Source organism: Meleagris gallopavo, chromosome 3 (genome assembly GCF_000146605.3).
Source record: "Meleagris gallopavo isolate NT-WF06-2002-E0010 breed Aviagen turkey brand Nicholas breeding stock chromosome 3, Turkey_5.1, whole genome shotgun sequence".
NCBI lineage: Eukaryota > Metazoa > Chordata > Aves > Galliformes > Phasianidae > Meleagris > Meleagris gallopavo.
The window spans coordinates 89,721,467-89,741,894 of NC_015013.2; the positions used below are offsets into that span (position 1 = coordinate 89,721,467).

The following is a 20,428-nucleotide window of genomic DNA, read 5'->3' on the forward strand; positions in this document are numbered from 1 at the left end:
AGGAACAGTATTTTTTAAATAAGCATTTTATGGAAGTAATATTTCTTTCCCACATAAATACTCAGTTTTCTTTCTACAGATTACATTATTTGCAAATGAGGGAGAGGAAAAGTAAGTCATAACCTTTGCTACCCGGGATTAATTCTGTGGCAGTTTCAGACATAAGCTCCCCATAAGTAGGAGCCAGCTACACTCAGGATTGTAGGAAAATTGACCCAGAAATCAGATTCAAAGTGCACAGGAAGGTATAGATATAGTGCGTATATCACAGCTATGTCACTGGTGCTGGTTTTGAGGAACAGGAAATGTCTGGGCAAAAAAGGATTTAGTTAAGATAAAATTACTCGAGGATGGCCAAGGCTGTCCTGATTCCTCAGTGCAATAGAGCTGAGATGAATTAGGTCAGGACTGAAACCTTTAAATACCCAATGTTCCTTTGATTCTGCTTCTTATTCCTACAGCAGTAAGCTCGGGGCACTAAAATATCAGTGTACAGATCTTGGTTTCAGCACTTACAGAATGTTGCACTTGTTTCAGAGATTATCCACGAGCTGTATTTTTTCTAACAAACAGTACACTAGGCCAACTCCTCTTGGGAAGGAGTGGTCCAAAGGTCTTTGGAATAAACGAAGAACATAACCATGCTTCTTTCTGTGTGTGTCCTAAAAGAGTCCAATTTAAGAAAGAAACTGAGCATGAAGCATGCCTAAGACTTATTAAATTGCACAACATAGAAATGGATGTGCCCCACTGGGAAAAGAAGTAGTATTTATTGAGGTCTGGGCTAAACTGGATCAGAGCACCTTTTCTAACTCCTGATGCTGGGCTGCTGGCTGCTCGTTCTGCTTATAAACTGGACCAGTTGTGAAGCTAGTGAGAGGGAGATAAAGGAAAAGTCAATGATTGAGGCCAGAAATGAAACTGGTATGAAAGAAAGACTAAGTAGAAAATTGGAATCCAAAACTGGATTTGCTCATCTTTCTTCTTCAGTGGCCTTCCTGGAGGGAAGGTGAGTTGCTTGCGGTCTGCAGCAGCAGAACTCCAGCCCTCTGGTGCCTGGCAGAAGGGTTTAAGTTTAGGAATGGAAAAGATGAGGGAAGCAGTGTTTCAGATCAAGGCTTTTCACATCTTTGTTCCTTATTATTGCATTTCTGCCTGGAAATCCAAAATTTTGGATGCAGTTCAACATGGCCCAGTTTCTCCAACCACTTCTGGGGTGCATTTTAGAAAAGTCAGAGGAGCCTGAAGTGGGATTTTTTAATGAAGCTATGTCTGTGTGCTCTGTAAGGACAAGTCAAAGTTTCCCTGCCCCTTCCCTTCTGTTCAGAGCCCTCTCTGTACCAGTGTTTCAGAGGGATTAGGCTGTCCAAGGAGCAACAAAAGGAACTGATTCAAGAACGTGAGCATCCGAACATGCTTCTGGTCATCCCATCCAGCCTGGCCTTGAATGCCTCCAGGGATAGGGTATCCACCACATAGCTGGGCAATGTGAATTGACTAGAAGCCTTCCTCATCACCTGATCCAGGCTCCCATCTCAATTAGTAAATGCATAAAATCATTATCAGATTGCCAACACCCCATTACAAATCTGAAGTTTATGCCTATGGGAAAAGCTGGGTCAAAATTTTCCATCAGAGTCCTACAAAGAATCACTGAATCCAGAATTTCACTTATTCTTAGATCTATAAGAGATGAAGGCTTTGAAGTATCAAACCTAATAATTATATTTACTGTATAAGAAATTATTAACCAGGACAAACATTGTTATCAAAATATTCATTTTCTAAAAATTAGGTTTGATCTGCTGGAACTTTTTGTTGGTGAGCATTATTCAGCAGGGAAAGGCCAGAATCAATCCTACTGCTTTCTCTACTATTTAAATATAGGCATCTGGGAAGGATTTGGAGAAGAGTATTTAATTAGCCAACAGATCTAAGAAATATGAAAATCTGACCCATAGGGAATATGTGAGTGGACAGCTATTTCAGGCAAAGTTGTTCTCCAGGATAACTTCAAAAACAGAAGTAAATTTTAATTCCAAATAATATGAGGTCTTTTTTTTTGTTCCCAAGGTATGTCTAACAAGAATCCTTGCTGTCATAGATATGAGTACAAATATGTGTAGAAATAAAGTGTATATATGTGTAAAATATTATGACAGAACAGTTTAAGGCAGTAAAATAAAACATAGTAAAATGCAGCATTTGTGTCTTTTTCAGGCAATACAACAATTTTATTTTTACTATAATGTCACAAAAAAGACTTTCCAATCATTCTGGTTCTTTCTGTTGCATTAGAAATAATAATGTGCTTTTAAAATTAAACCTTTTGTTCCATGGTCTCAGTAAGCTCCAATGACAAGTGCTAAGCAAGTAAGCTTGGAGCTGGGAGAAGGGGAGAAGAGAAAATAAACTTTATTGGATTGGTTTTGTTTCAAAATGTTTCACAGTGACATTTCTTTCATACTATTGACTTCACCCTGATTTATATGTATAGAATGCATGATATAAGAACTCTTTACACTTTGAATATTTATCAAGAATAAAACAAATCCTCAGTACCGCACTTTAAAGCAATTTTACTGGCTTAAGCAAATGAAACTCTATATTGTGTTGTCAAAACCTTCATTCCATTATATTAAGTAAAAATATTGTATATTTCATAAATGTCCACAAAATTATACTCTAAAAGCTATAATAATCTGACTGTAGAACATTTGCTTATTATGGGATTTATGCCTAATAGCTGTAACAACTCTCTGTAGTTCCATTAATTAGAGGATAACAAAGCACTGAAAACAGCAATTAAAGCCTATGGCTCTTCCATTCTTTTGTATAGTAGAACAATGGATAAATTATCTGAGCAAAATTATCTGGCTAGGAGTAGTCTGATACAATTTAATTCACTATTTTAAATATCCACATGTAACAGTGAGGAAATAACAGCAGTTACCAGCACCTCAGTGGAGGAAGAAAAGACAGATCTGTTGATCTGATGGGCTAATGCAACTCACACTGCTGTCACAGCTCAACCTTTTATAACCATAATTTATTGTATGGCACCAAGTACACACCATGCATTTACACAAATGAAGAAACAAGAAAAGACATATTAAGTCAAAACAGGAATCCTGAGAAAAAAAGTCTAGAGAAGCATCTTTTTCTTTCATATCTGTCACTCAATAGATATTTGGCACACAGCAAGGCTCTGCTAGAATAAAAAAGTTGAACAGTGCTGAACACTGCATTTTGTTCCAGAACCCAAAGAGCTCTCTTCCTCTCAGTACTCTTATCTTCTGTGACGACCAGATTGGACAGAAAGTAAATTGCCTTAAAGACATTTTCTTCTCCTCACCTGCTCTAAAAGTAGAGGATATTGACCTCTAGTCCTGTTTTATTTGAAGGAGTTCTGAACTGTTTTCTTGCCATTATGATTCAGATAACACAAATCACACCGTGTAATCTAGTGTTACACTGCTGCACGATCAAATCAGATGATCCTGCAAGGTAAAACTTCAACAGAAGGTTTCTCAAGTACCAATTCATGCATACCTACTTCCAGCCTTTTTATGAATTATGTTAATGCCCAGAGGCCAGAGGTGAGATTAGAGACCTACTGTCCTAAATGCTTTACAAAGTAAGTGAAAAAAATGTTAATGTTCTCAGGTGCTTTTTGACTAAAGAGAAAAGACAAACAAGGAGAAGAGAAATTTCACTAGTGTCACAGGTGGAGAATAAAGAGGTCATGTCTCTGAAATTTCTGCAGACTCTGATAGTTTTTGGTCAGATCCTGAATGTCTTACCAAGGGAAGGAGCTTATGTCAGAGTCTGAAACTAATCCCCAGTCACTAGTAACCTAGCCCAGATCTAAAAATCTTGAAAATAAATTATAATCTCCACTCCTTCCATACAATAAGGAAATGTATTCAGAAGAGAGATCTCTTCTGTCTTTCAAGAGACATTTCTGTGTCCCTTACCTGATCAGAGGCTGGTGTAATGCTACCAGTGACGCATGCACCGTGACGGATATCACTGACAGGTGGAAATAGTCAAACATGACAGGAACATGGTGGTGCAGACCTCTCTGGGGGTGGAAGTGAAGACACAGTGTACGGCTGCTGATCATGGGGATGGCTGGAACATCTCTCAGCCTAGAAAAGAAGGCAGTTTACAAGGATTAGTGAAAGCTTGAGTTGTCACAGCCTATAACATGCTACAAGTAGCAGACTGGGAGATGGCCTGAGCTGAATATTTATTACTTCCTGGTAAAATTCACAGCTTCAAAAGGATTTACATAACTGATGAGTATCTTATATTATACTTCTACCTAGTATAATCACAAATGTAACAAATAGAAACATGATGTACTAAGAGAAATAGATGTGATGCAGATCCAATTTCTCTTGGTGATTATCTTTGCTGTCCACTCATCTACCAGTTCTGGACTCATCAAGTGTTAATAAAAAGTAACAGGCAGGTAGAAAAGTGCTCAGCTTATTTGAATGTTAAAAGCCAGGACAGATCACTAATTGTAGTTTTTAATGTAACAATAACGTATTTTTCCTCAGGCAGCCTGTGAGAGGTAGAAGCAGTCCTATGTCAGAGAGAGCAAGACAAAGTCACAGAATCACAGAATCATGGAATTGTAGGTTTTGGAAGGGACCTCTGGAGACCATAATCCACCTCATCTGCTGAGGCAGATTCCCTATAGCAGGTTACAGGGGAAAGTACCCAGATAGATTTTGAATATTTCCAGAGAAGGAGAGTCTACAACCTCTCTGCACAGCCTGTTCCAGTGTTGCATCATCCTCAAAGTAAAAAAGTTTTTCCTCATGTCCATATGGAACTTTCTGTGTTCCAGTTTGTGCCCAATGCTTTTTGTTCTGAAGCTGAGCATCACTGCAAAGAGCCTATCCCCATCCACTTGACTCCTGCCCCGTATATATTTATAAGCATTGATAAGATCCTCCCTGAGACTTCTCCAGGCTGAACATTTCCATTTCTCTCATCCTTTTCTCATAAGGGCGAGGTTACAGGCCCCTAATAACCTTTGTGGCCCTCCACTGGACTCTTTCTAGAAGTTCCCTATATTTTTTGAACTCTCTCACGCTCTTCTTAATGCACCCCAGGATACCACTGGCCTTCTTGGCCACAACACTGCACTCCTGGTTCATGGCCAACCTGTTGTCCACCAGAACACCCTGACCCTTTTCCACAAAGCTGCTTTCCAGCAGGTTAGTCCCTAATATGCACTGACGGATGTGATTATTCCTGTGCAGGAATGTACTGCACTTGCTCTCATTGAATCTCATCAGGTTCCTCTCTGCCCAACACTCCAGTCTGTCTAGATTTTGCTGAATAGTAGCTCAGCCTTCTGGTGTGTCAGCTACTCCTCCCAGCTTTGTAGCATCAGCAAATTTGTTGAGGGTTCATTCTATTCCCTCATCCAGGTCATCAGCAGAGATATTGAACAAGATCAGAGTCAATACCGATCCCTGGGGAACATCACTACTTGGAGTATCTTTCTACATAGCTTATGTGAAAAACTTTTTGCAGGAGGTCAAACAAAGGAGTAAGCGAAGTAACCACAGAGAAACAATACATTTAGGATTGGGTTCTTCTATTTTCAGAAAATACAAATTAAAATTTTCAAATAGATGTTGCTTATGACTATTCTAGAATAACTTTTTTTCAATCAACTTCAGCCACTTGGTTGACTCCTGCGATAAATGCATTCCTCAACCCCAGCCCCTCTCGGAGGTCAATGACGATATTTTCCTTTGACTTTAATTGCAAGAAGAAATAGAGCAACATTTAGCACACACTTAAAAATGAAAATGTTCTTTAGAAGAGGACTATGAGATACACTCTTCAAACACAGAGAGGAAAAATGGAAAGACTTCAACATCAAGGCAAATGAAAGACATAAGCCCTTCTTTTCAAAGCCCTTCTTTCCAAAAGAACTCTCACTTCATTGAAGCCATTTTCCAAACGAAGAAACCCTTATATTACCAAGTGAGCTTTAAAACAGCACTTACTGTTGTTCACTATCAGTAAAATGCAGGTCCAACTTGAGCTGAAAATCTGCCTCACTCAATGCATCTTCCACCTACAAAAGATAAAGGAAAGGCTGCCTTCATAAATTGGGACCTACAACATTGAAGGCAAAGGTTTTCCTGACAAAATCAAAGGCAAAAATATTAAGCAACAGTAGCATCCCTCTGCCATGGCAGAACAGAACAAATACAATAGCAGTAACTACTGAAGGAGTCAGGGAGCCAGAGCAGTTGAAGGTACTTTTTCCATGTCAAAAACGGTTTTCTTCTTGGTTGATAAATAGCCATGAAACCTTCTGGTTCCCTACTGTTATGACTCAAATATCAATTGCTCAGACACTTTTGACAATTTCTGGTCTCTCATAATTTGTCTTTTAGCTAATTTCTCATCAAGCTGATGCCATCCAGTCTTTCAGCCACTCTTCTCAGCGTTTGACAGCTTGAGAAGGAAGTTTCTCACTGATTTGCACCTGAACCATATTCTTTGTAAAATACAAAGGAAAATACACTTCAATTTTAGATGGCTTACATTAGACAAGATGAATTCTACATTTTCCAGCAAGTTAGCACCTTCTTAGCAGAATATTCAAAAAATTCACCAAAGACAGTGTCAGAGGAATCTAATACAATTTGACTAGTAGGATTTCTAGAGGAAATAAAATAAGTTTAGATACATTTCCCAAAGCTCAAACTCCATCTGCAGTGCGCCTTTTCCTGTGGAAGCAAGAACAGTTATAGACAAGGATTGATTGTACTTCATGAAAATAATTAAAGATGTAAAATATAGAGCCTTCTAATATGGTATTTCTCCTAGCATAATCACAGGCACTGAGATGTGAGAAAAAAATTCCAGCCTCTGTTCTCTAAAAATGTGCCTTCTCTTTTGTGTTTGTCTCAAAACATCTGGAAGTAAGTCTCCAGAAAAAAAAGGCTTTTTTTTCCTTTTTAATGAGTTGTTGTCACCAAAATCATAGTTGCTGGCAGTTGCAAAAGAAATAATCATTATTCAAGTTACACTCTGAATTTAAACTAGGAATTAAAATCAATTATAGAGCATCACACAAAGAAACCTCATCTGCCCACAGAGGGGTTGAAATTTTGGGTTTGTGCCTAAGAACTACTGAGCTCCTTCAGCTGTCACTGAATCTGTTTGAGTTTAAGCAAGTTGAACAGCTTCAGATATAGCAGGCTAGAAACATTTGCCCAGAACATCTTCAGGCAATGAGTAGGTATCTGAGAGATTTAGAGATATTCATTTCTGCACAGGATCATGCATTAAGGTGCAACTGAGCAACTTTATTTTTAGTTCCACAACTATATTGAAATCAGATTGCTCAGCACAGTGCAAGAACCCACATATAATCATACCATAGTACTCACTACAGAGATTATACATTTTCCTTTGTATATTGGAGGTTTAAATTATAAAGCTAGTGAAAATTGGACTGTGGATTCAAAACAAATGAAATCTTTAGGAGAAAATAACATTAAAATGCTTATGTATAGGTTGAATGTCTAAATCTCTTTTCTCCATTACACATTATACACATTATACACATTATCTAGAATCCAATCCAACTCTAAGACATGACAGTTACATATAAAAGTTATATGGTGAAAGTTACTGTACCACTTTGATTCTTGCTGGATTTTCTTGTGTTTTACTTATTTTCATGTATTAGAACCATAGCAGCATTAGATCCTTTACAAGGGAAAAATTGAAATGTCCTTCCCATGGTTCATACAGAAGAGACACTGAAATTTCTATTATTTGTCAGTCTTCAATATGTAATAATATTGTCTTTAATGAAATATTCATTGTTTTTCTTAGTACTTCTGTTACTGTCATGGTTATTTCCACATTTATCATCAACAGAATGCATAGTTGTCCAAAAGTTTGACATACCATCAATTTTTTTGTATTCTTTTTATTTTTGTTTTTCCCGGAAGTAAAGATTTAAGATTTTAAACCAGCCTACTTAAGAAATTAGCCTGAAAAAGTTCTTTGAAATATAACTCATGTTTGACTGTCTAAGCCAGGAAGTAGTGCTCCTAGATACACTGTGAAGGGTCTTCTGGTGTTTTTTGAAAAGTTGTATTAACGATTAAAATTACAACTGATGAAAGAGGAGATAAATACCTTTGTGGGAATATAGAAATTTAAACTGTTTACATCAGTTCTAATGTTGCCCTGTGGTTTCTTGTAACACTAACTTGTATCTCATGGAAAGTTTTTCATTACTGGACTGTCTGAGTCAACATTTCCCTGGTACTCCAACCTTGGCCAAGCTTGTGAAAAAAAAAACACAGCATTTTTGGCTGAGAGCACAAAATACTCCAGGAAACACTGCCTAGAATTCAGGCTCTTTTCTACCCTCTGACTCTCTCATCACCAAAAGAATACATTGGTAGGGAAATGTACTTTATTAAATACTCTTTGGAATCTATTCAGTAAAAAGTTTTGTATATGAAAAAAAGAAGCATTTCATGCAGTAAATTGTATACGCAAACTAACATATTCATATTTCTCTTGAAGCAGTCTTGAATCAAATTCATCATTTCAAATTTGAATTTTATTTTTTTCAGGTTTATGTTTATTTCTTTGATTTATTTTCTAAGAGCAACTCTATAAGTGAAGTTCCCATAATTGTTGTGATGTACTTCCATAATATTTAACAGTTTATCCAGGAGGTCAGTCTGAATGATCTGGCTGTCTCATCTTAAATTTCTCTGGAAAATACAAATTATAGAAGTACTGTTAAGTTTCAGCATGCCTCATTCTATCCACCTTCAGCTACTAAATTGTTCTCCAACTGAGCCAGCAAGCAAGGAGACAAGTTACTTGTTTTACTGCTTGATAAAAAAAAAGACAGAGAAGAAAATTAGAGTTCTCTGTAACAACAAAGTCTGCAAAATTGTTTCAAATTCAAAGAGTACTGCATTCTGGAATGACATAGAAAAAGGCATTTAATAATACAGTTTTAGAGCACCATTTAAATGGTGAAAGTATGTTCAAGTGTCACTTCTATATGGATAATTGAGGTTTCTTCCATATAACATCAGACAAAAAATCTGAGTATCCACCTGGCCTATGCAGAAATAAAACAGTAGCAAATAATCTAATCTTAACATGCCCATGGCTATTCTTTTCTATTTTCCTGTTTTTTTGTTTGTTTGTTTGTTTTTTGTTTTATGTTTTTTCTTTTAATTGAGCCAAACTCATCAACAAAACTACACTAGCACCATGAGGAGAAGGCAGACTGCTTCCTTGATGTAATATTTGATAGCATCAGTTCTGGCAGCAGAAACAACTTAGAGCTTATAAGTCTTGGAGTTTATAACTCAATACCCCCACTTTGCAGCCTAACTACCTTGTATATTTACCGTATCGTTAGACAAAAAAGCAGCAAACAAATGCTTCACCCTCAGTCAAAAATAAATACCATAGCACTAAACAGATTTGAATACAACTGGCATCTATTGTGTATTAAATAAATTAAGTGATGAATAGAATTTACTGACCTATACGTAGTTCCACAAAGCTACACTGCAAGAATTGCATCAGACGTATCAGATTATGTGACAAACATGCAATACTATGCAATACTGTCTCTCAGCAGTAGTTGCAAATATAATAGAATCATAGAATCAAAGAATCACCAAGAGTCTTCTGAGCATGGTGCCCTATTAAGCAGCACTCTTTGCTTCCTCCCACATTTATACTGAATTTTTACAATCCTGAAGGATAAAATAACACAGCATAAATCAGAGGCCTAGGAGCATTAAGAAGTGAATTTTGCTAACCACCTAAGGCAGAAAGTTTTACAAACCCTTACTTTTTTGCATTTGATTCTTTAGAATATCTTCAGCAGCTCATCTGGGGCCAAGAAACCTGTTAATCATCATATTCTACACACTTGAAAAGTCAGAACAGTCATCATACAGAGATAAGGGACTTTTCTCTTTATAAAATCTCTCTGTACAAACATAGAATTGGGCAGTTATCTTTTTCCCAGGGGGCCTCCTCTATAAAGGTGAGTGTGATGGACATCAGACAGAAGAGTCAGGATGAGTTTTAACTGTGAGGAATCTTGTGGGATTATTTCTTCAATTTTGTGAGGTCCACAGCTCTTCTGAATATTAATACAAACATCATCAGAAATCATCGCCGCTTAACAGAGTGGAAACTGCTCTAATTTGAGGGGTGGGATGCTTAATCAGAGATGTTCCACTGTGGAAGGATAAAATTATCATTCAGTTAAAATGTTGGAACATTTTTCTAATGAATATTAATACATTTAATATTTTTTCTTGTAAGCATTCAAACAACAATTCAAGGGGGGAATGAATTGATCACAACTTATGATAAAATAAAAAGAAAAGTGAGAAGGAAATGGAATATGAGAAATAAGTTTAAATTAGTTTCTTTACCCATTTTAATTTAGCTCTCTATATAATCCAAGTACATATGGGTTGGAATCAGTGCAAATAGAAATTTTAAATATCTTTATGTTCAAAGTTATAGAATAAAGGTCCGTTGAGCATCTCTGGCCCAATGCACAGCACACGATTCATGCTGGCTGTTCAACTAACAGGTTCTATTTTTGACAGCAAGCTGATCTGACAAAAAACAACTGATGTCATTTGTCTCTCATTATCACTGACAGAAGATCCTAATGCCATATACTCCGTACCAGTCGTTGTGTAGGCAAAGCACAGAAATGGCACATTGGGCCGCAATCAATTGTCATGCTCAAATGAATCTTTCTCCTCCTTCTGTGTAAAATTCTGGAAAAATTGTACTCCCTGTACTCTAGCATTACTCCTGTCTTGTAACTCTAAGATACAGGGAAAAGCACTGGGAGACATTGGTTTCTGATCAATAAGAGGGAGTCAGATATCCCTCACAGGATGAGTTTTTTAGATTATGTACTTCATTTGCGTGGGTTCTTGGCTTGAGGGAGTTGACACAACGGGAAGGCAATAGGGACAGTAAGCTGTAGCAACATACATTCCTGCTGTCTGGAACAGTGATAAGAAAAGCTAAGAGAACTTTGATGGAAAGGGACTGAGCAACTTGGTCACAATATTGTTGCTACTGGGAAAAACAACACAAGGAAAGAGGAGAAGATAATAGTGATATATGATAAGGGGAGAAGCAAGATGCAGAAGACTTTGTCAGGTGAGATTGATCTATGCAGACGTAGAATGGGTGATCTAGTGCACAAATGACAAATTATAGTTGACACGCTTGAGTTTGAGTTTCTGATTCACTGACACACTGCAGGATATCAACATATTCCACTGGAAAGCCATGGTGTAGACATATTTGATAACAGGCACAGAGCCCAGGTTCTATCTGTCCTAATATAGATGTTAACAGCGTAGGCACTTGCATCTAAACAAATTATCCCAAGCACCTTCATCAGCACATATATATGATAAGTACAGGATCTCCTAATGCAGATGCTGACAGTAGGTCAGATAACTCATGTACTCACCTCCATCACTAATACTGAGACCTATGACAGCATATTGATTCCATGGTAATATCTCAAGTGGAGGCATTTATACGATGGACACTTAAAGTCAGGTATGAGGAATCCCAACCCTCCTGTATTTTATGAACATCCCAAGACAACTCACCCTTTCACCATCCAGAAGCAGATGTACTCTGAAGTTCATCGATTCATTAAGAATGATCTCTTCGTTCCTGTACAAAATCTGAAATATTCTGCTGTAAACGTTGTTTTCATGCACACAGGCTGAGCAAAGGCTGGAATCACCTGCACAAAACACAAACAGACTGCTGGTGTGATTTCTGCAGGGAGACTATTTTCTCTCCTATGCTTTTACTTCATGATTATTTAGGCCAGTTTTATTATAACTCGTGATTAAACACTTGCATTCTCAATAATTAATGTTAATGGAGCAGGTTGTTGCAGGCTTCCAACCACAGTATTCAAAGTAAAAAAATGTTAAACAGAACAAGGAAGGTTTGATTTCAAAGTGAGAATAGCTAAACCTGTATCAGCAGTTACCCTAACTTTATTTCTAATGAAACCTAAAGCATCACATGTTCCCCAGGGAATCTTCAGAAGCATGAGCTATGGATGCTCACCTGAAATACTTCAACTTTTGTCTACAGTGAGCATGTTTCAGAAAAGGGAACTTTCTTGTTACCTCTGGTGCTTCTAGAAGTCACTAACTGGGAGGGAAAACAACAGCTAATAGCACATTTCAAATGAGGAACCCCAAAGTGCAGAGGCACCTTGGTTGAAATTATAGAAGAATAGAAGTACATTTTATTCAAGTAGATGAAAGCCCTGTGCAATCCTACAGGCCATTGGCCCATGTGAGAGATGCCAAGTTGGCCCACACAAACAGACTGAATAAAGGAAATCGAGAACCACAAGCCTAAGCTTCTTCCCATTGTTTTCAGACAAAGTTTTCACCTGTGTGCTGTTATGTCACAGGAGAACAAATAACTTTCACAAATACACAGGTAGAATTAGCCTTTCCTAACTTTGAATTCTTCCACTATATGCAGTTTTCTCTGGCTACAGAAGAACCTGTGGGTTTTAAGACAACACTATGACTACAGAGGAACCCATGGGTTTTAAGACACTAGTGATATGACAAAAAAGGATGAAATATTTATAATGAGAAAAATTCAAATTTTTACCTGAAGTCCACTGTCTCTTAATTCTTTTTTCACTGACAAGTACAGAGCATGACTTGCTTAGCTTTCAAAACTACACTGAAAGCAACAGCATTTGCCATGATGAGTTCCATCCACAGGAGTTTGTGATATCTGTGTGCTTACCTAATGAGTAGCTGAGCACCAGAGTGAGATTCTTTCCAATTCAGTCTTGGCAGTTAACCTGAATCACTTGTTAATGCTACTTCCATTGACACTGAGCAACTAATTGCAAAATTTACTTTTAGTCACTTCCATCGTTTTACAGCTTTCAGTGCTGGATGAACCTGAGCTTTTGAAATTTAATTCTTTAGTGAGTGGTAATTTGTAACTCTCCTGACGAGATGTGTTTAAAAAAGGTGTACCAGAATCAGTACCTCAGAGAGAGACAGATCTTGTCAGGAAGCCAGAAAGCACACGCTTTTTAAAAAGAATAAAAGTATCTCAGAAAGTAACTTTTGGACATTTGGGTCTGCAGAATTGTTTTGAGCCCATGGTCTGGGATAGGATAAAAGTCTAGGTCAAAAAGGCTTAGGGACCGCTGGTTTGTCAGGAGTTTCAAATCAGGATTGGTCAGTTCTTCCTTGCTAAAGCTACTGCTTTGCTTCATGTGCAAATATCATACATAATTTGCAATCAGAAGATGTTGAATTGATACTGACAAAGCACTAAAAATTTCCAAGGGTAAAGTTTGTTTAAAGTGAAAAAAAATCAAAAAAGAAGAGTTTAAAAAAAGAAAGGAAGGAAGGAAGGAAGGAAGGAAGGAAGGAAGGAAGGAAGGAAGGAAGGAAGGAAGGAAGGAAGGAAGGAAGGAAGAGTACTAAATGTCACAACAGATAAGTGAATGGAGCCTTGACATTATAATCAATTGAATCAATTGTAATAATTAGGTTTTGTGATGCCTGTCTGCTGGAACTGGAATACTGCAGACAAAGAAGTACCTTCTAAAAATAAATAAATAAATAAATAAATAAATAAATAAATAAATAAGTTAATGAAAAGGGTCAGTGGGAAAGAGTTCATTAAAAAGCAATAAGACTTCTGCTAATCAATTAGCAGGACCACGGGGATGTCAACCCAAACTAAATTAAAATCATTTTCCTATTAATGACTTTCACCAAGAACACCCGTGTGACAAAGTGTTTCACCTTGCTATTGCCTTCCCATCATATATCCTTCCAAGCACTTCTGCTTTAGTCCAAGCAGCCTAGAGAAATATACATTTATTTCCTAGTGTTACACCCATTAGGCTAGAACATTTCAGCCTGATTAGTCCTTCAAAGCATGCAGTCATATTTATTTTAATTTAAACCTCATCATATTAGAGACACTGAAAAAATCATATTAGGGTTATAATGCATTCTTATTCCTATCTGGCAGACAAAGGGAGCTTTATGTTATTTGATTTGGATATTGATATACCGCTACTCTTCTGAGATGGAAAGTTTAATGTCATTTACTTTTCAAATGCACTTCTGCACAGACCACTGCTAGTGTGTAATTGCTTTAGGAGCCAGAGTTGCAAGGTGGCATAAAGAGTCATTTCTCTTGTTGGGAAGGTAAAAATCAAAGACATGCAGATAAAATACAGTGCCAAAAATTGCTTAGTTTAAGAACAGATCTATATGGGTCACTCCAAAAGTAATGCCTTCAATTTATTTTCATGGAAACTCCTACACATAAAAAGAGAATTACACTGTTCGATAGACGAAATTCTCTGCTACAAAACATGATTTTTTCATCAGTCACCACCACTCTATCCAACTATCTATTTTCACCAGCAATGAATGAGAGCCAACATGCTGTGCTTGCAAAAATCTGCATTTAGTGGAGGTTGCCTATTGTCACCACTGCTGAAACACACTACCCACCACCTCACTGTACTCGCATGCAGTTTTTGATCTTCAATGTTCAGCAAACATTAATGAATGGCAGTGTATACCTGGCTGCATGACCATACTCAAGCTTTTTCACTCATAAGAAGTGGTACCAAGCCAGACAGACATGTCTGTAGTCTACTCCATAAAAACACCACCATCATCCCAGTAATTTTTGCAGATTTCTCCTTGTTCTCGGGAAGCTTCCTGACAGTTACGTTGTCCTAAATGCACAAACTTGTCAGCTAACAGACACAGTAGCAAGAAGGCTGGCATTTACCATGGCTGACATCCATCAGAGACCTGATAGTACCTTTGTTGGATCAGATGACCCTTCAAACTCAAACTACTCTATGATAATCCTATGATGATGGTTGCTAGAAGAAGACACAGGAGAGGTGAGCCACGAAGATGATCAGTGGACTGGAGCACCTCCCCTATGAAGACAGGCTGAGGGAGCTGGGCTTGTTCAGCCTGGAGAAAAGAAGGCTGCGGGGTGACCTCATTGCAGCCTTCCAGTACCTAAAGGAAGCCTACAAAGAGGAGGGGAATCAAATCTTTGAAAGATTCAATAACTGCAGGACAAGGGGAAATGGTTGAAGGAGGGAAGATTTAGGTTGGATGTCAGGGGGAAGTTCTTCACAGAGAGAGTGGTGAGGTGCTGGAACAGGCTGCCCAGAGAGGTTGTGGATGACCCGTCCCTGGAGGTTTTCAAGGCCAGACTGGATGGGACCCTGGGCAGCCTGGTCTGGTATTAAATGTGGAGGTTGGTGGCCCTGCATGTGGCAGGGGAGTTGGAGCTTCATGATCCTTAAGGTCCCATCCAATGCTGGCCATTCTGTGAGTCTGTGATTCTGTGACATAGCAGATATACACATGCGCACATACACCCCTCTCCATCCTCTAGCACAAAGCATAAGGTGGTGGGAGAGAAACTTGAAGCTCTCCCAAACCCCTTTCTAGCAAAACCTCACGTACCCATGCAGCTCTGAGTTATGTCTGCACTGCTCACAGGCCATGTGCTCTCCAAGGAGGTATGTGGAAACTGCTGGAAGCTCTCAATCCCTGGTGAGAGCTTGAGTTAAGACCATATTGACCTGTGTTTAGCTCCTTATTCCACAGTTTCAAATACCTAAGTTTTGGTAAATTCAACAAGGAAAGACTAACCTTGCAGTAATTAGCTTTTGCTCAGTAAATTTTCTTGTCAGGAGGTGTATTTGTGACACCTGCTATGTCCCTTAAACCACCAGGAATCCTGTTTCCCGCATCTTTTTCCTAAATGGCTTTTTCTTTACTGCTTCTCTTCTTTGGGTGAAATTAGCCTTCAAAATATCTGCAAAGTGAAACAGCTAAGTAACAAATTGAGGTTTTAACTTCAGCCAAACTTAGTGAGAATAGAAACTACACTGTTCTGAGGACCATCACCAGGAGAAAGGAATTTGAATAGGGAGCTGTCTGTGGCAGATGTGAAAAAGCTCCTAGAAAATAAATTTTCCATAATATCTCAGAATACATAGAGATGAGTTGGATGGGAAAGTAGGAGTTAGTAATTAATTAGCAGTGGATAAGCAAACCTGTTTAACATCCTCAGGAAAGAGCACTAGGACCTGAAGAACATCTGAAGACAGTGTTGTTCAAATTTGAACAGCTCCTTTGACCTTTCTAAGACCCCAGTACACAAAGCAGATAGAATATGTCTCCTCTTAGACTTCACTGGCCAGTTATCCCTAATGTCCTCTCCAGCTTTATCAGTTTCTTCTTTTTCAACTCTGAGCCTTTTTAACCCCCTACTTCTACTACTTTGCCTCTTATTATGCGTCAGCTATCTCCTTTCTTACCTTCTGTACTTTAATCGTCGTGTACTCACTCTTTTTTATTTTTATTTTTTTATTTTATTTTTTTTGTTTGTTTGTTTTTAATGTCTATGAAAATGGCTTGAGAAGGTTCAATAATGTTTCACCTTGGCAAATTCAACTGATAATGACACTTGCATATCTCAACCTCTGATTTCTGTCAAGGAGGGACTCTGAACTGGCAATATCTTACTGTAGTGGAGACTTGATGAATGATCCCTCAGAGCCACTGAAGTCATGAGGATCCTTGCTGTTTGCTAGCAATAGGATTGGACAGTTCTTAAGCTCTGTGCAATCTGCTTGGCATATAAGCCATTAGGATGCTCCAATATCATCAGCTAAATTATTTCCATAATTGCATTTTCAATTTTGCTTCCTCCTGCTATCTGTAACTGCTGAAGGAAACTGGAATAAATGTTAAGCAACAGTCCTTTACAAGGACAGTAGGCATCCCTGCCTGAGACCCAGACTTGCCTGGGAACTTTAGTATAAGGAGACCTTTGAGAAATGATGGAGCTGTGTTTCTTTTTATTTCATCAGGGCTTACAAACAAACAACTGTCTAACACAGTTCCTAACCCAAATTTTCACATTAGATGATAACATAGCCATGGGTGAACGGCAATATATTTTAGAGAATTTCTAAAGAAAAATCAACCATTAGAAAGGAAGAGGTACGCAGCTGTAGTGCTACAGAGACCATGCACAAGTAGAATGGCTATCGCTACATCACCTTGCTTTACTTTCTGGTCCCACTGGGTACCAGAGGAATGAAGAAAGCCTTGGTATTAGAACCTTGGCTTATTTTTTTTTTTACTTTGTTACTAACTTTAAATAATGTCAGATTATACTACCAGGAGAACAAGGCATAAGTGAAACATGAAAATCATAGGACCATAAAATCACAGAATGTCTTAGGTTGAAAGGAATATTAAATACTATACAGTTCCAACTCCCCTGCCATGGACAGGGCTGTCACCCACCAGCTCAGGCTGCCCAGGGTCTCACCCAACACAGCCTTGAACACCTCCAGGGATGGGGCATCCACAGCTTCTCTGGGCAAATTGTACCAGTGCCTCACCACCCTCTGAGTAAAGAAAAAGCAGTATGAATAAGAGAAAATATATTAAAATCTCCTGCAAAGCTTATTTTCCCACATACAATTTTTCTATTAATCTTGTAGAACATGTCAGCTGTAGCTTTACTGAAAACTATAGAGGGAAAACACCATACTTATAACTTTCCATTACCTCCACTTTTAGTACACTTCATCCCGGGGTTTGACAAAGAAAGATCAGAAAGAGGACTCACCCTGACCTTTATTCTCACTTTTATTCACTAGCCCAGAGAAGCAAGACAAATTAGTAATTTTTCAAAATAAGGAAGTAGGAAATGTGATGACTTGGTCCCAGCTCTCTGCTGCTGGAGAGATTACATCACTTTCTATTCCCTAAGCAGGGCAGAAAACAAAGTCATATTTGTTATTCTAAATATAAAATCACAGCTCCAGGGAATATCAGTATGACAGCCTTTTTGAAAGTCTACTTCAGGTTTACATTCTGCCTTCTCCAGAATTCTATCTCTGCTCTTTATTGAGTTTTGTGTTTGAGGTCTAAAAAAGAACAGAAAGTGATTACAGCGACAGGAAAAAATCCATATGGAAAAGTAATCTAACTTCAAATCTATCCTCTTTAATGCCTTTACATCCATAGCAGTGGAAACAAGGTAATTACTAGAAAAATCCTAAATCTTTCTTGCCATCTGAGGAAAGTATTATTACACTGCTGCTCAAATAAATGGAAATTTAGAGTTCTGCTAAGTTTTGATTTAATGAAAGATATACTCTTCAATAACATGGGCAAACCAAGGTGCTGTAGTTGTAAACAGAGCTTTACCACGAACATTTCATTATGAATAACAGCACAGAGTGAAGCATTTATATCTCAGATTAATTCAGACTCAAGAAACGTATCATAGTCTATATGTTTGAGTTCCCACACAAGTAAATGTCACATCCCTTCAAATACAGTTTCATTCTCCTGGTCGCTCGTGCACAGATAGATGAAGGGCATTGCAACACACTCACTTGAGAAAGAGCTCTGAGCACTTCAATACCTTCCTACCCACAGGCCTTATGTTACTACCTACGCAGACAAGCTGTGTCACCGGTTCCTGTGATCTTTCCTAATCTTCTTGAGTAGAAATTCATCTGTTGGAGCATCACAGAGGAAGGCAGTGTAAAATGAGCTCACTGCCCTTGCCCTGAAGCAAATTAGAAACAGTCAGTCTTCTCACACAGCTCAATGGCGAGGATGGGTCACTGAGGGGTACACATAGCAACGTCATTAAAATCTCAGTCTGGACTACCTGTATCCCACCTGCATGTAATTTGAATTATTTCTACGGCATGTATCTTCCCAGTTAGTACTGTCATAAACATAACCCCAGTATGTCTACTGATTGACTACCTTTTCCTGTCCAGACACACTGTTCTTCTGATCTTTGGCATACAAAATTCCCACTAATATCCCTAATCAGAAGAGAGATGTTTCTTGTTTAGAGTTCCTACAAAATACATATGTATTTACTAAGTTCCTGTGTCATGTAATTTATTTTACTGTTGCCAAATTTCTTAAACACTTGTAGGCCATGCTAATTTTTCTATTTTTAGTGAAATTTAAGACATGTGGACATTCCTTGAATGAACAGTATGCTATCTTGCCAGAACCTATGCTCTTCACTGTAAAACATAACCAAAGATCAGAAAGCCTTGTGCAAATAGCAGTGTTTATCTAACTTGCTTTTTTCCCTTTACCATCTGTTGGAACCATATGTCTTCTTAAATAAGAGATAATTATAGGTCTCCACCACAACTAATCAAATAGTGCAAACTGTGGTAAACTTCAGCTGGAAATTTCATTTATTCTATATGAAAATTCCTCCTAAAACAGACATTGAGGTAGTGACCTTACTCTGTTTCTCTGCTCTTGGTATACTGTAGTTGTAGTTGAGGCACAAGTTTGTGTTAAGGTATGAGATAAATTCAGAACAATAAGCATCAAAGAAGAGTTCACACAAAGTACATTAGCAATAGAGACCTTGGGACTGAGAGTGACTGTCTAATGAATATCCATTGCTATGCACTCTACCAGAGCTCCAAATGTTCTGAGTTTTCCTTCACTGTCCCTGTGCTGTTCCACATAATCAAAGTAAGAAAAGAAATACCCTTGTCACAAACATATATGATTTTTAGAACTGAGAAACCTGGGAAAAGAAGGATCTAATACTAAAATTAAATTTTGGAAGAGAGATTCCAGACTATTTAGAGTACAGTAAATCTCTTAATAAGCTTAAAAAAGACAAGACTTCATTTTAATGTCCAATGGGTATTTGCATAAATATCTACTTGTATAAATGTGCATTAACACCATTCAATCAAATGTTTTATAACTGCCTCCAGTGCTAGTGTCACTTTGCATTGCTGTGCAATGAGAAAGGATAAAATGAAGGATAAAAATGAATTCAGTCCTAAATATGGAGAACAAATTGCTGAAGTGCCTTTAAGATAACCCAAACGCTAGGTATGTGTTTCAGCATCACAGGAATACAGAAATTTCAGAATGTCATGCCGACCTTCTAGTCAATTTAGTACTATTCTGGCAGAAATTAAGATTTTCTGAAAAGAAAGGCAAATGAAAGTAGTAGTATGTTTTGAGTTACTTAATTTCAATCATCAGTTAGGTAGCTGCTTTCCATTAAAAATTTCACAAACTCTTTGTGTGAATTAGTGGTGCACAAAAGGAGAATGCCCTGACAAGAAGGTTAAAGCATGTTGTTTGAGATCAGAGCAAGAAAAAAAAAAAGGGAGGGGAGGAAAACATCTCCATTTTTCTCACCACAAATATTTATAGATTCAGATATGTCAGAGCTGAAATACAAAAAA

At 37.9% G+C, this 20,428-nt stretch overlaps 1 protein-coding gene across 1 annotated transcript in view; it reads right to left on the reverse strand.

Moving 5' to 3' along the window:
• Positions 1-11,837, reverse strand: part of LOC104910485 (protein FAM135B-like) — a 36,400-nt gene extending 24,563 nt beyond the window's left edge. Inside the window, exons 1-3 of the mRNA XM_031552980.1 lie at positions 11,703-11,837; positions 6,039-6,109; positions 3,978-4,151 (exon numbers count right to left, since the gene is read on the reverse strand). Coding sequence (XP_031408840.1) covers positions 3,978-4,151; positions 6,039-6,109; positions 11,703-11,741 — 284 coding nt within the window. The 5' untranslated portion in view covers positions 11,742-11,837. The remainder of the gene's footprint in view (positions 1-3,977; positions 4,152-6,038; positions 6,110-11,702) is intronic.
• Between the last annotated feature and the right edge of the window lie 8,591 nt (positions 11,838-20,428).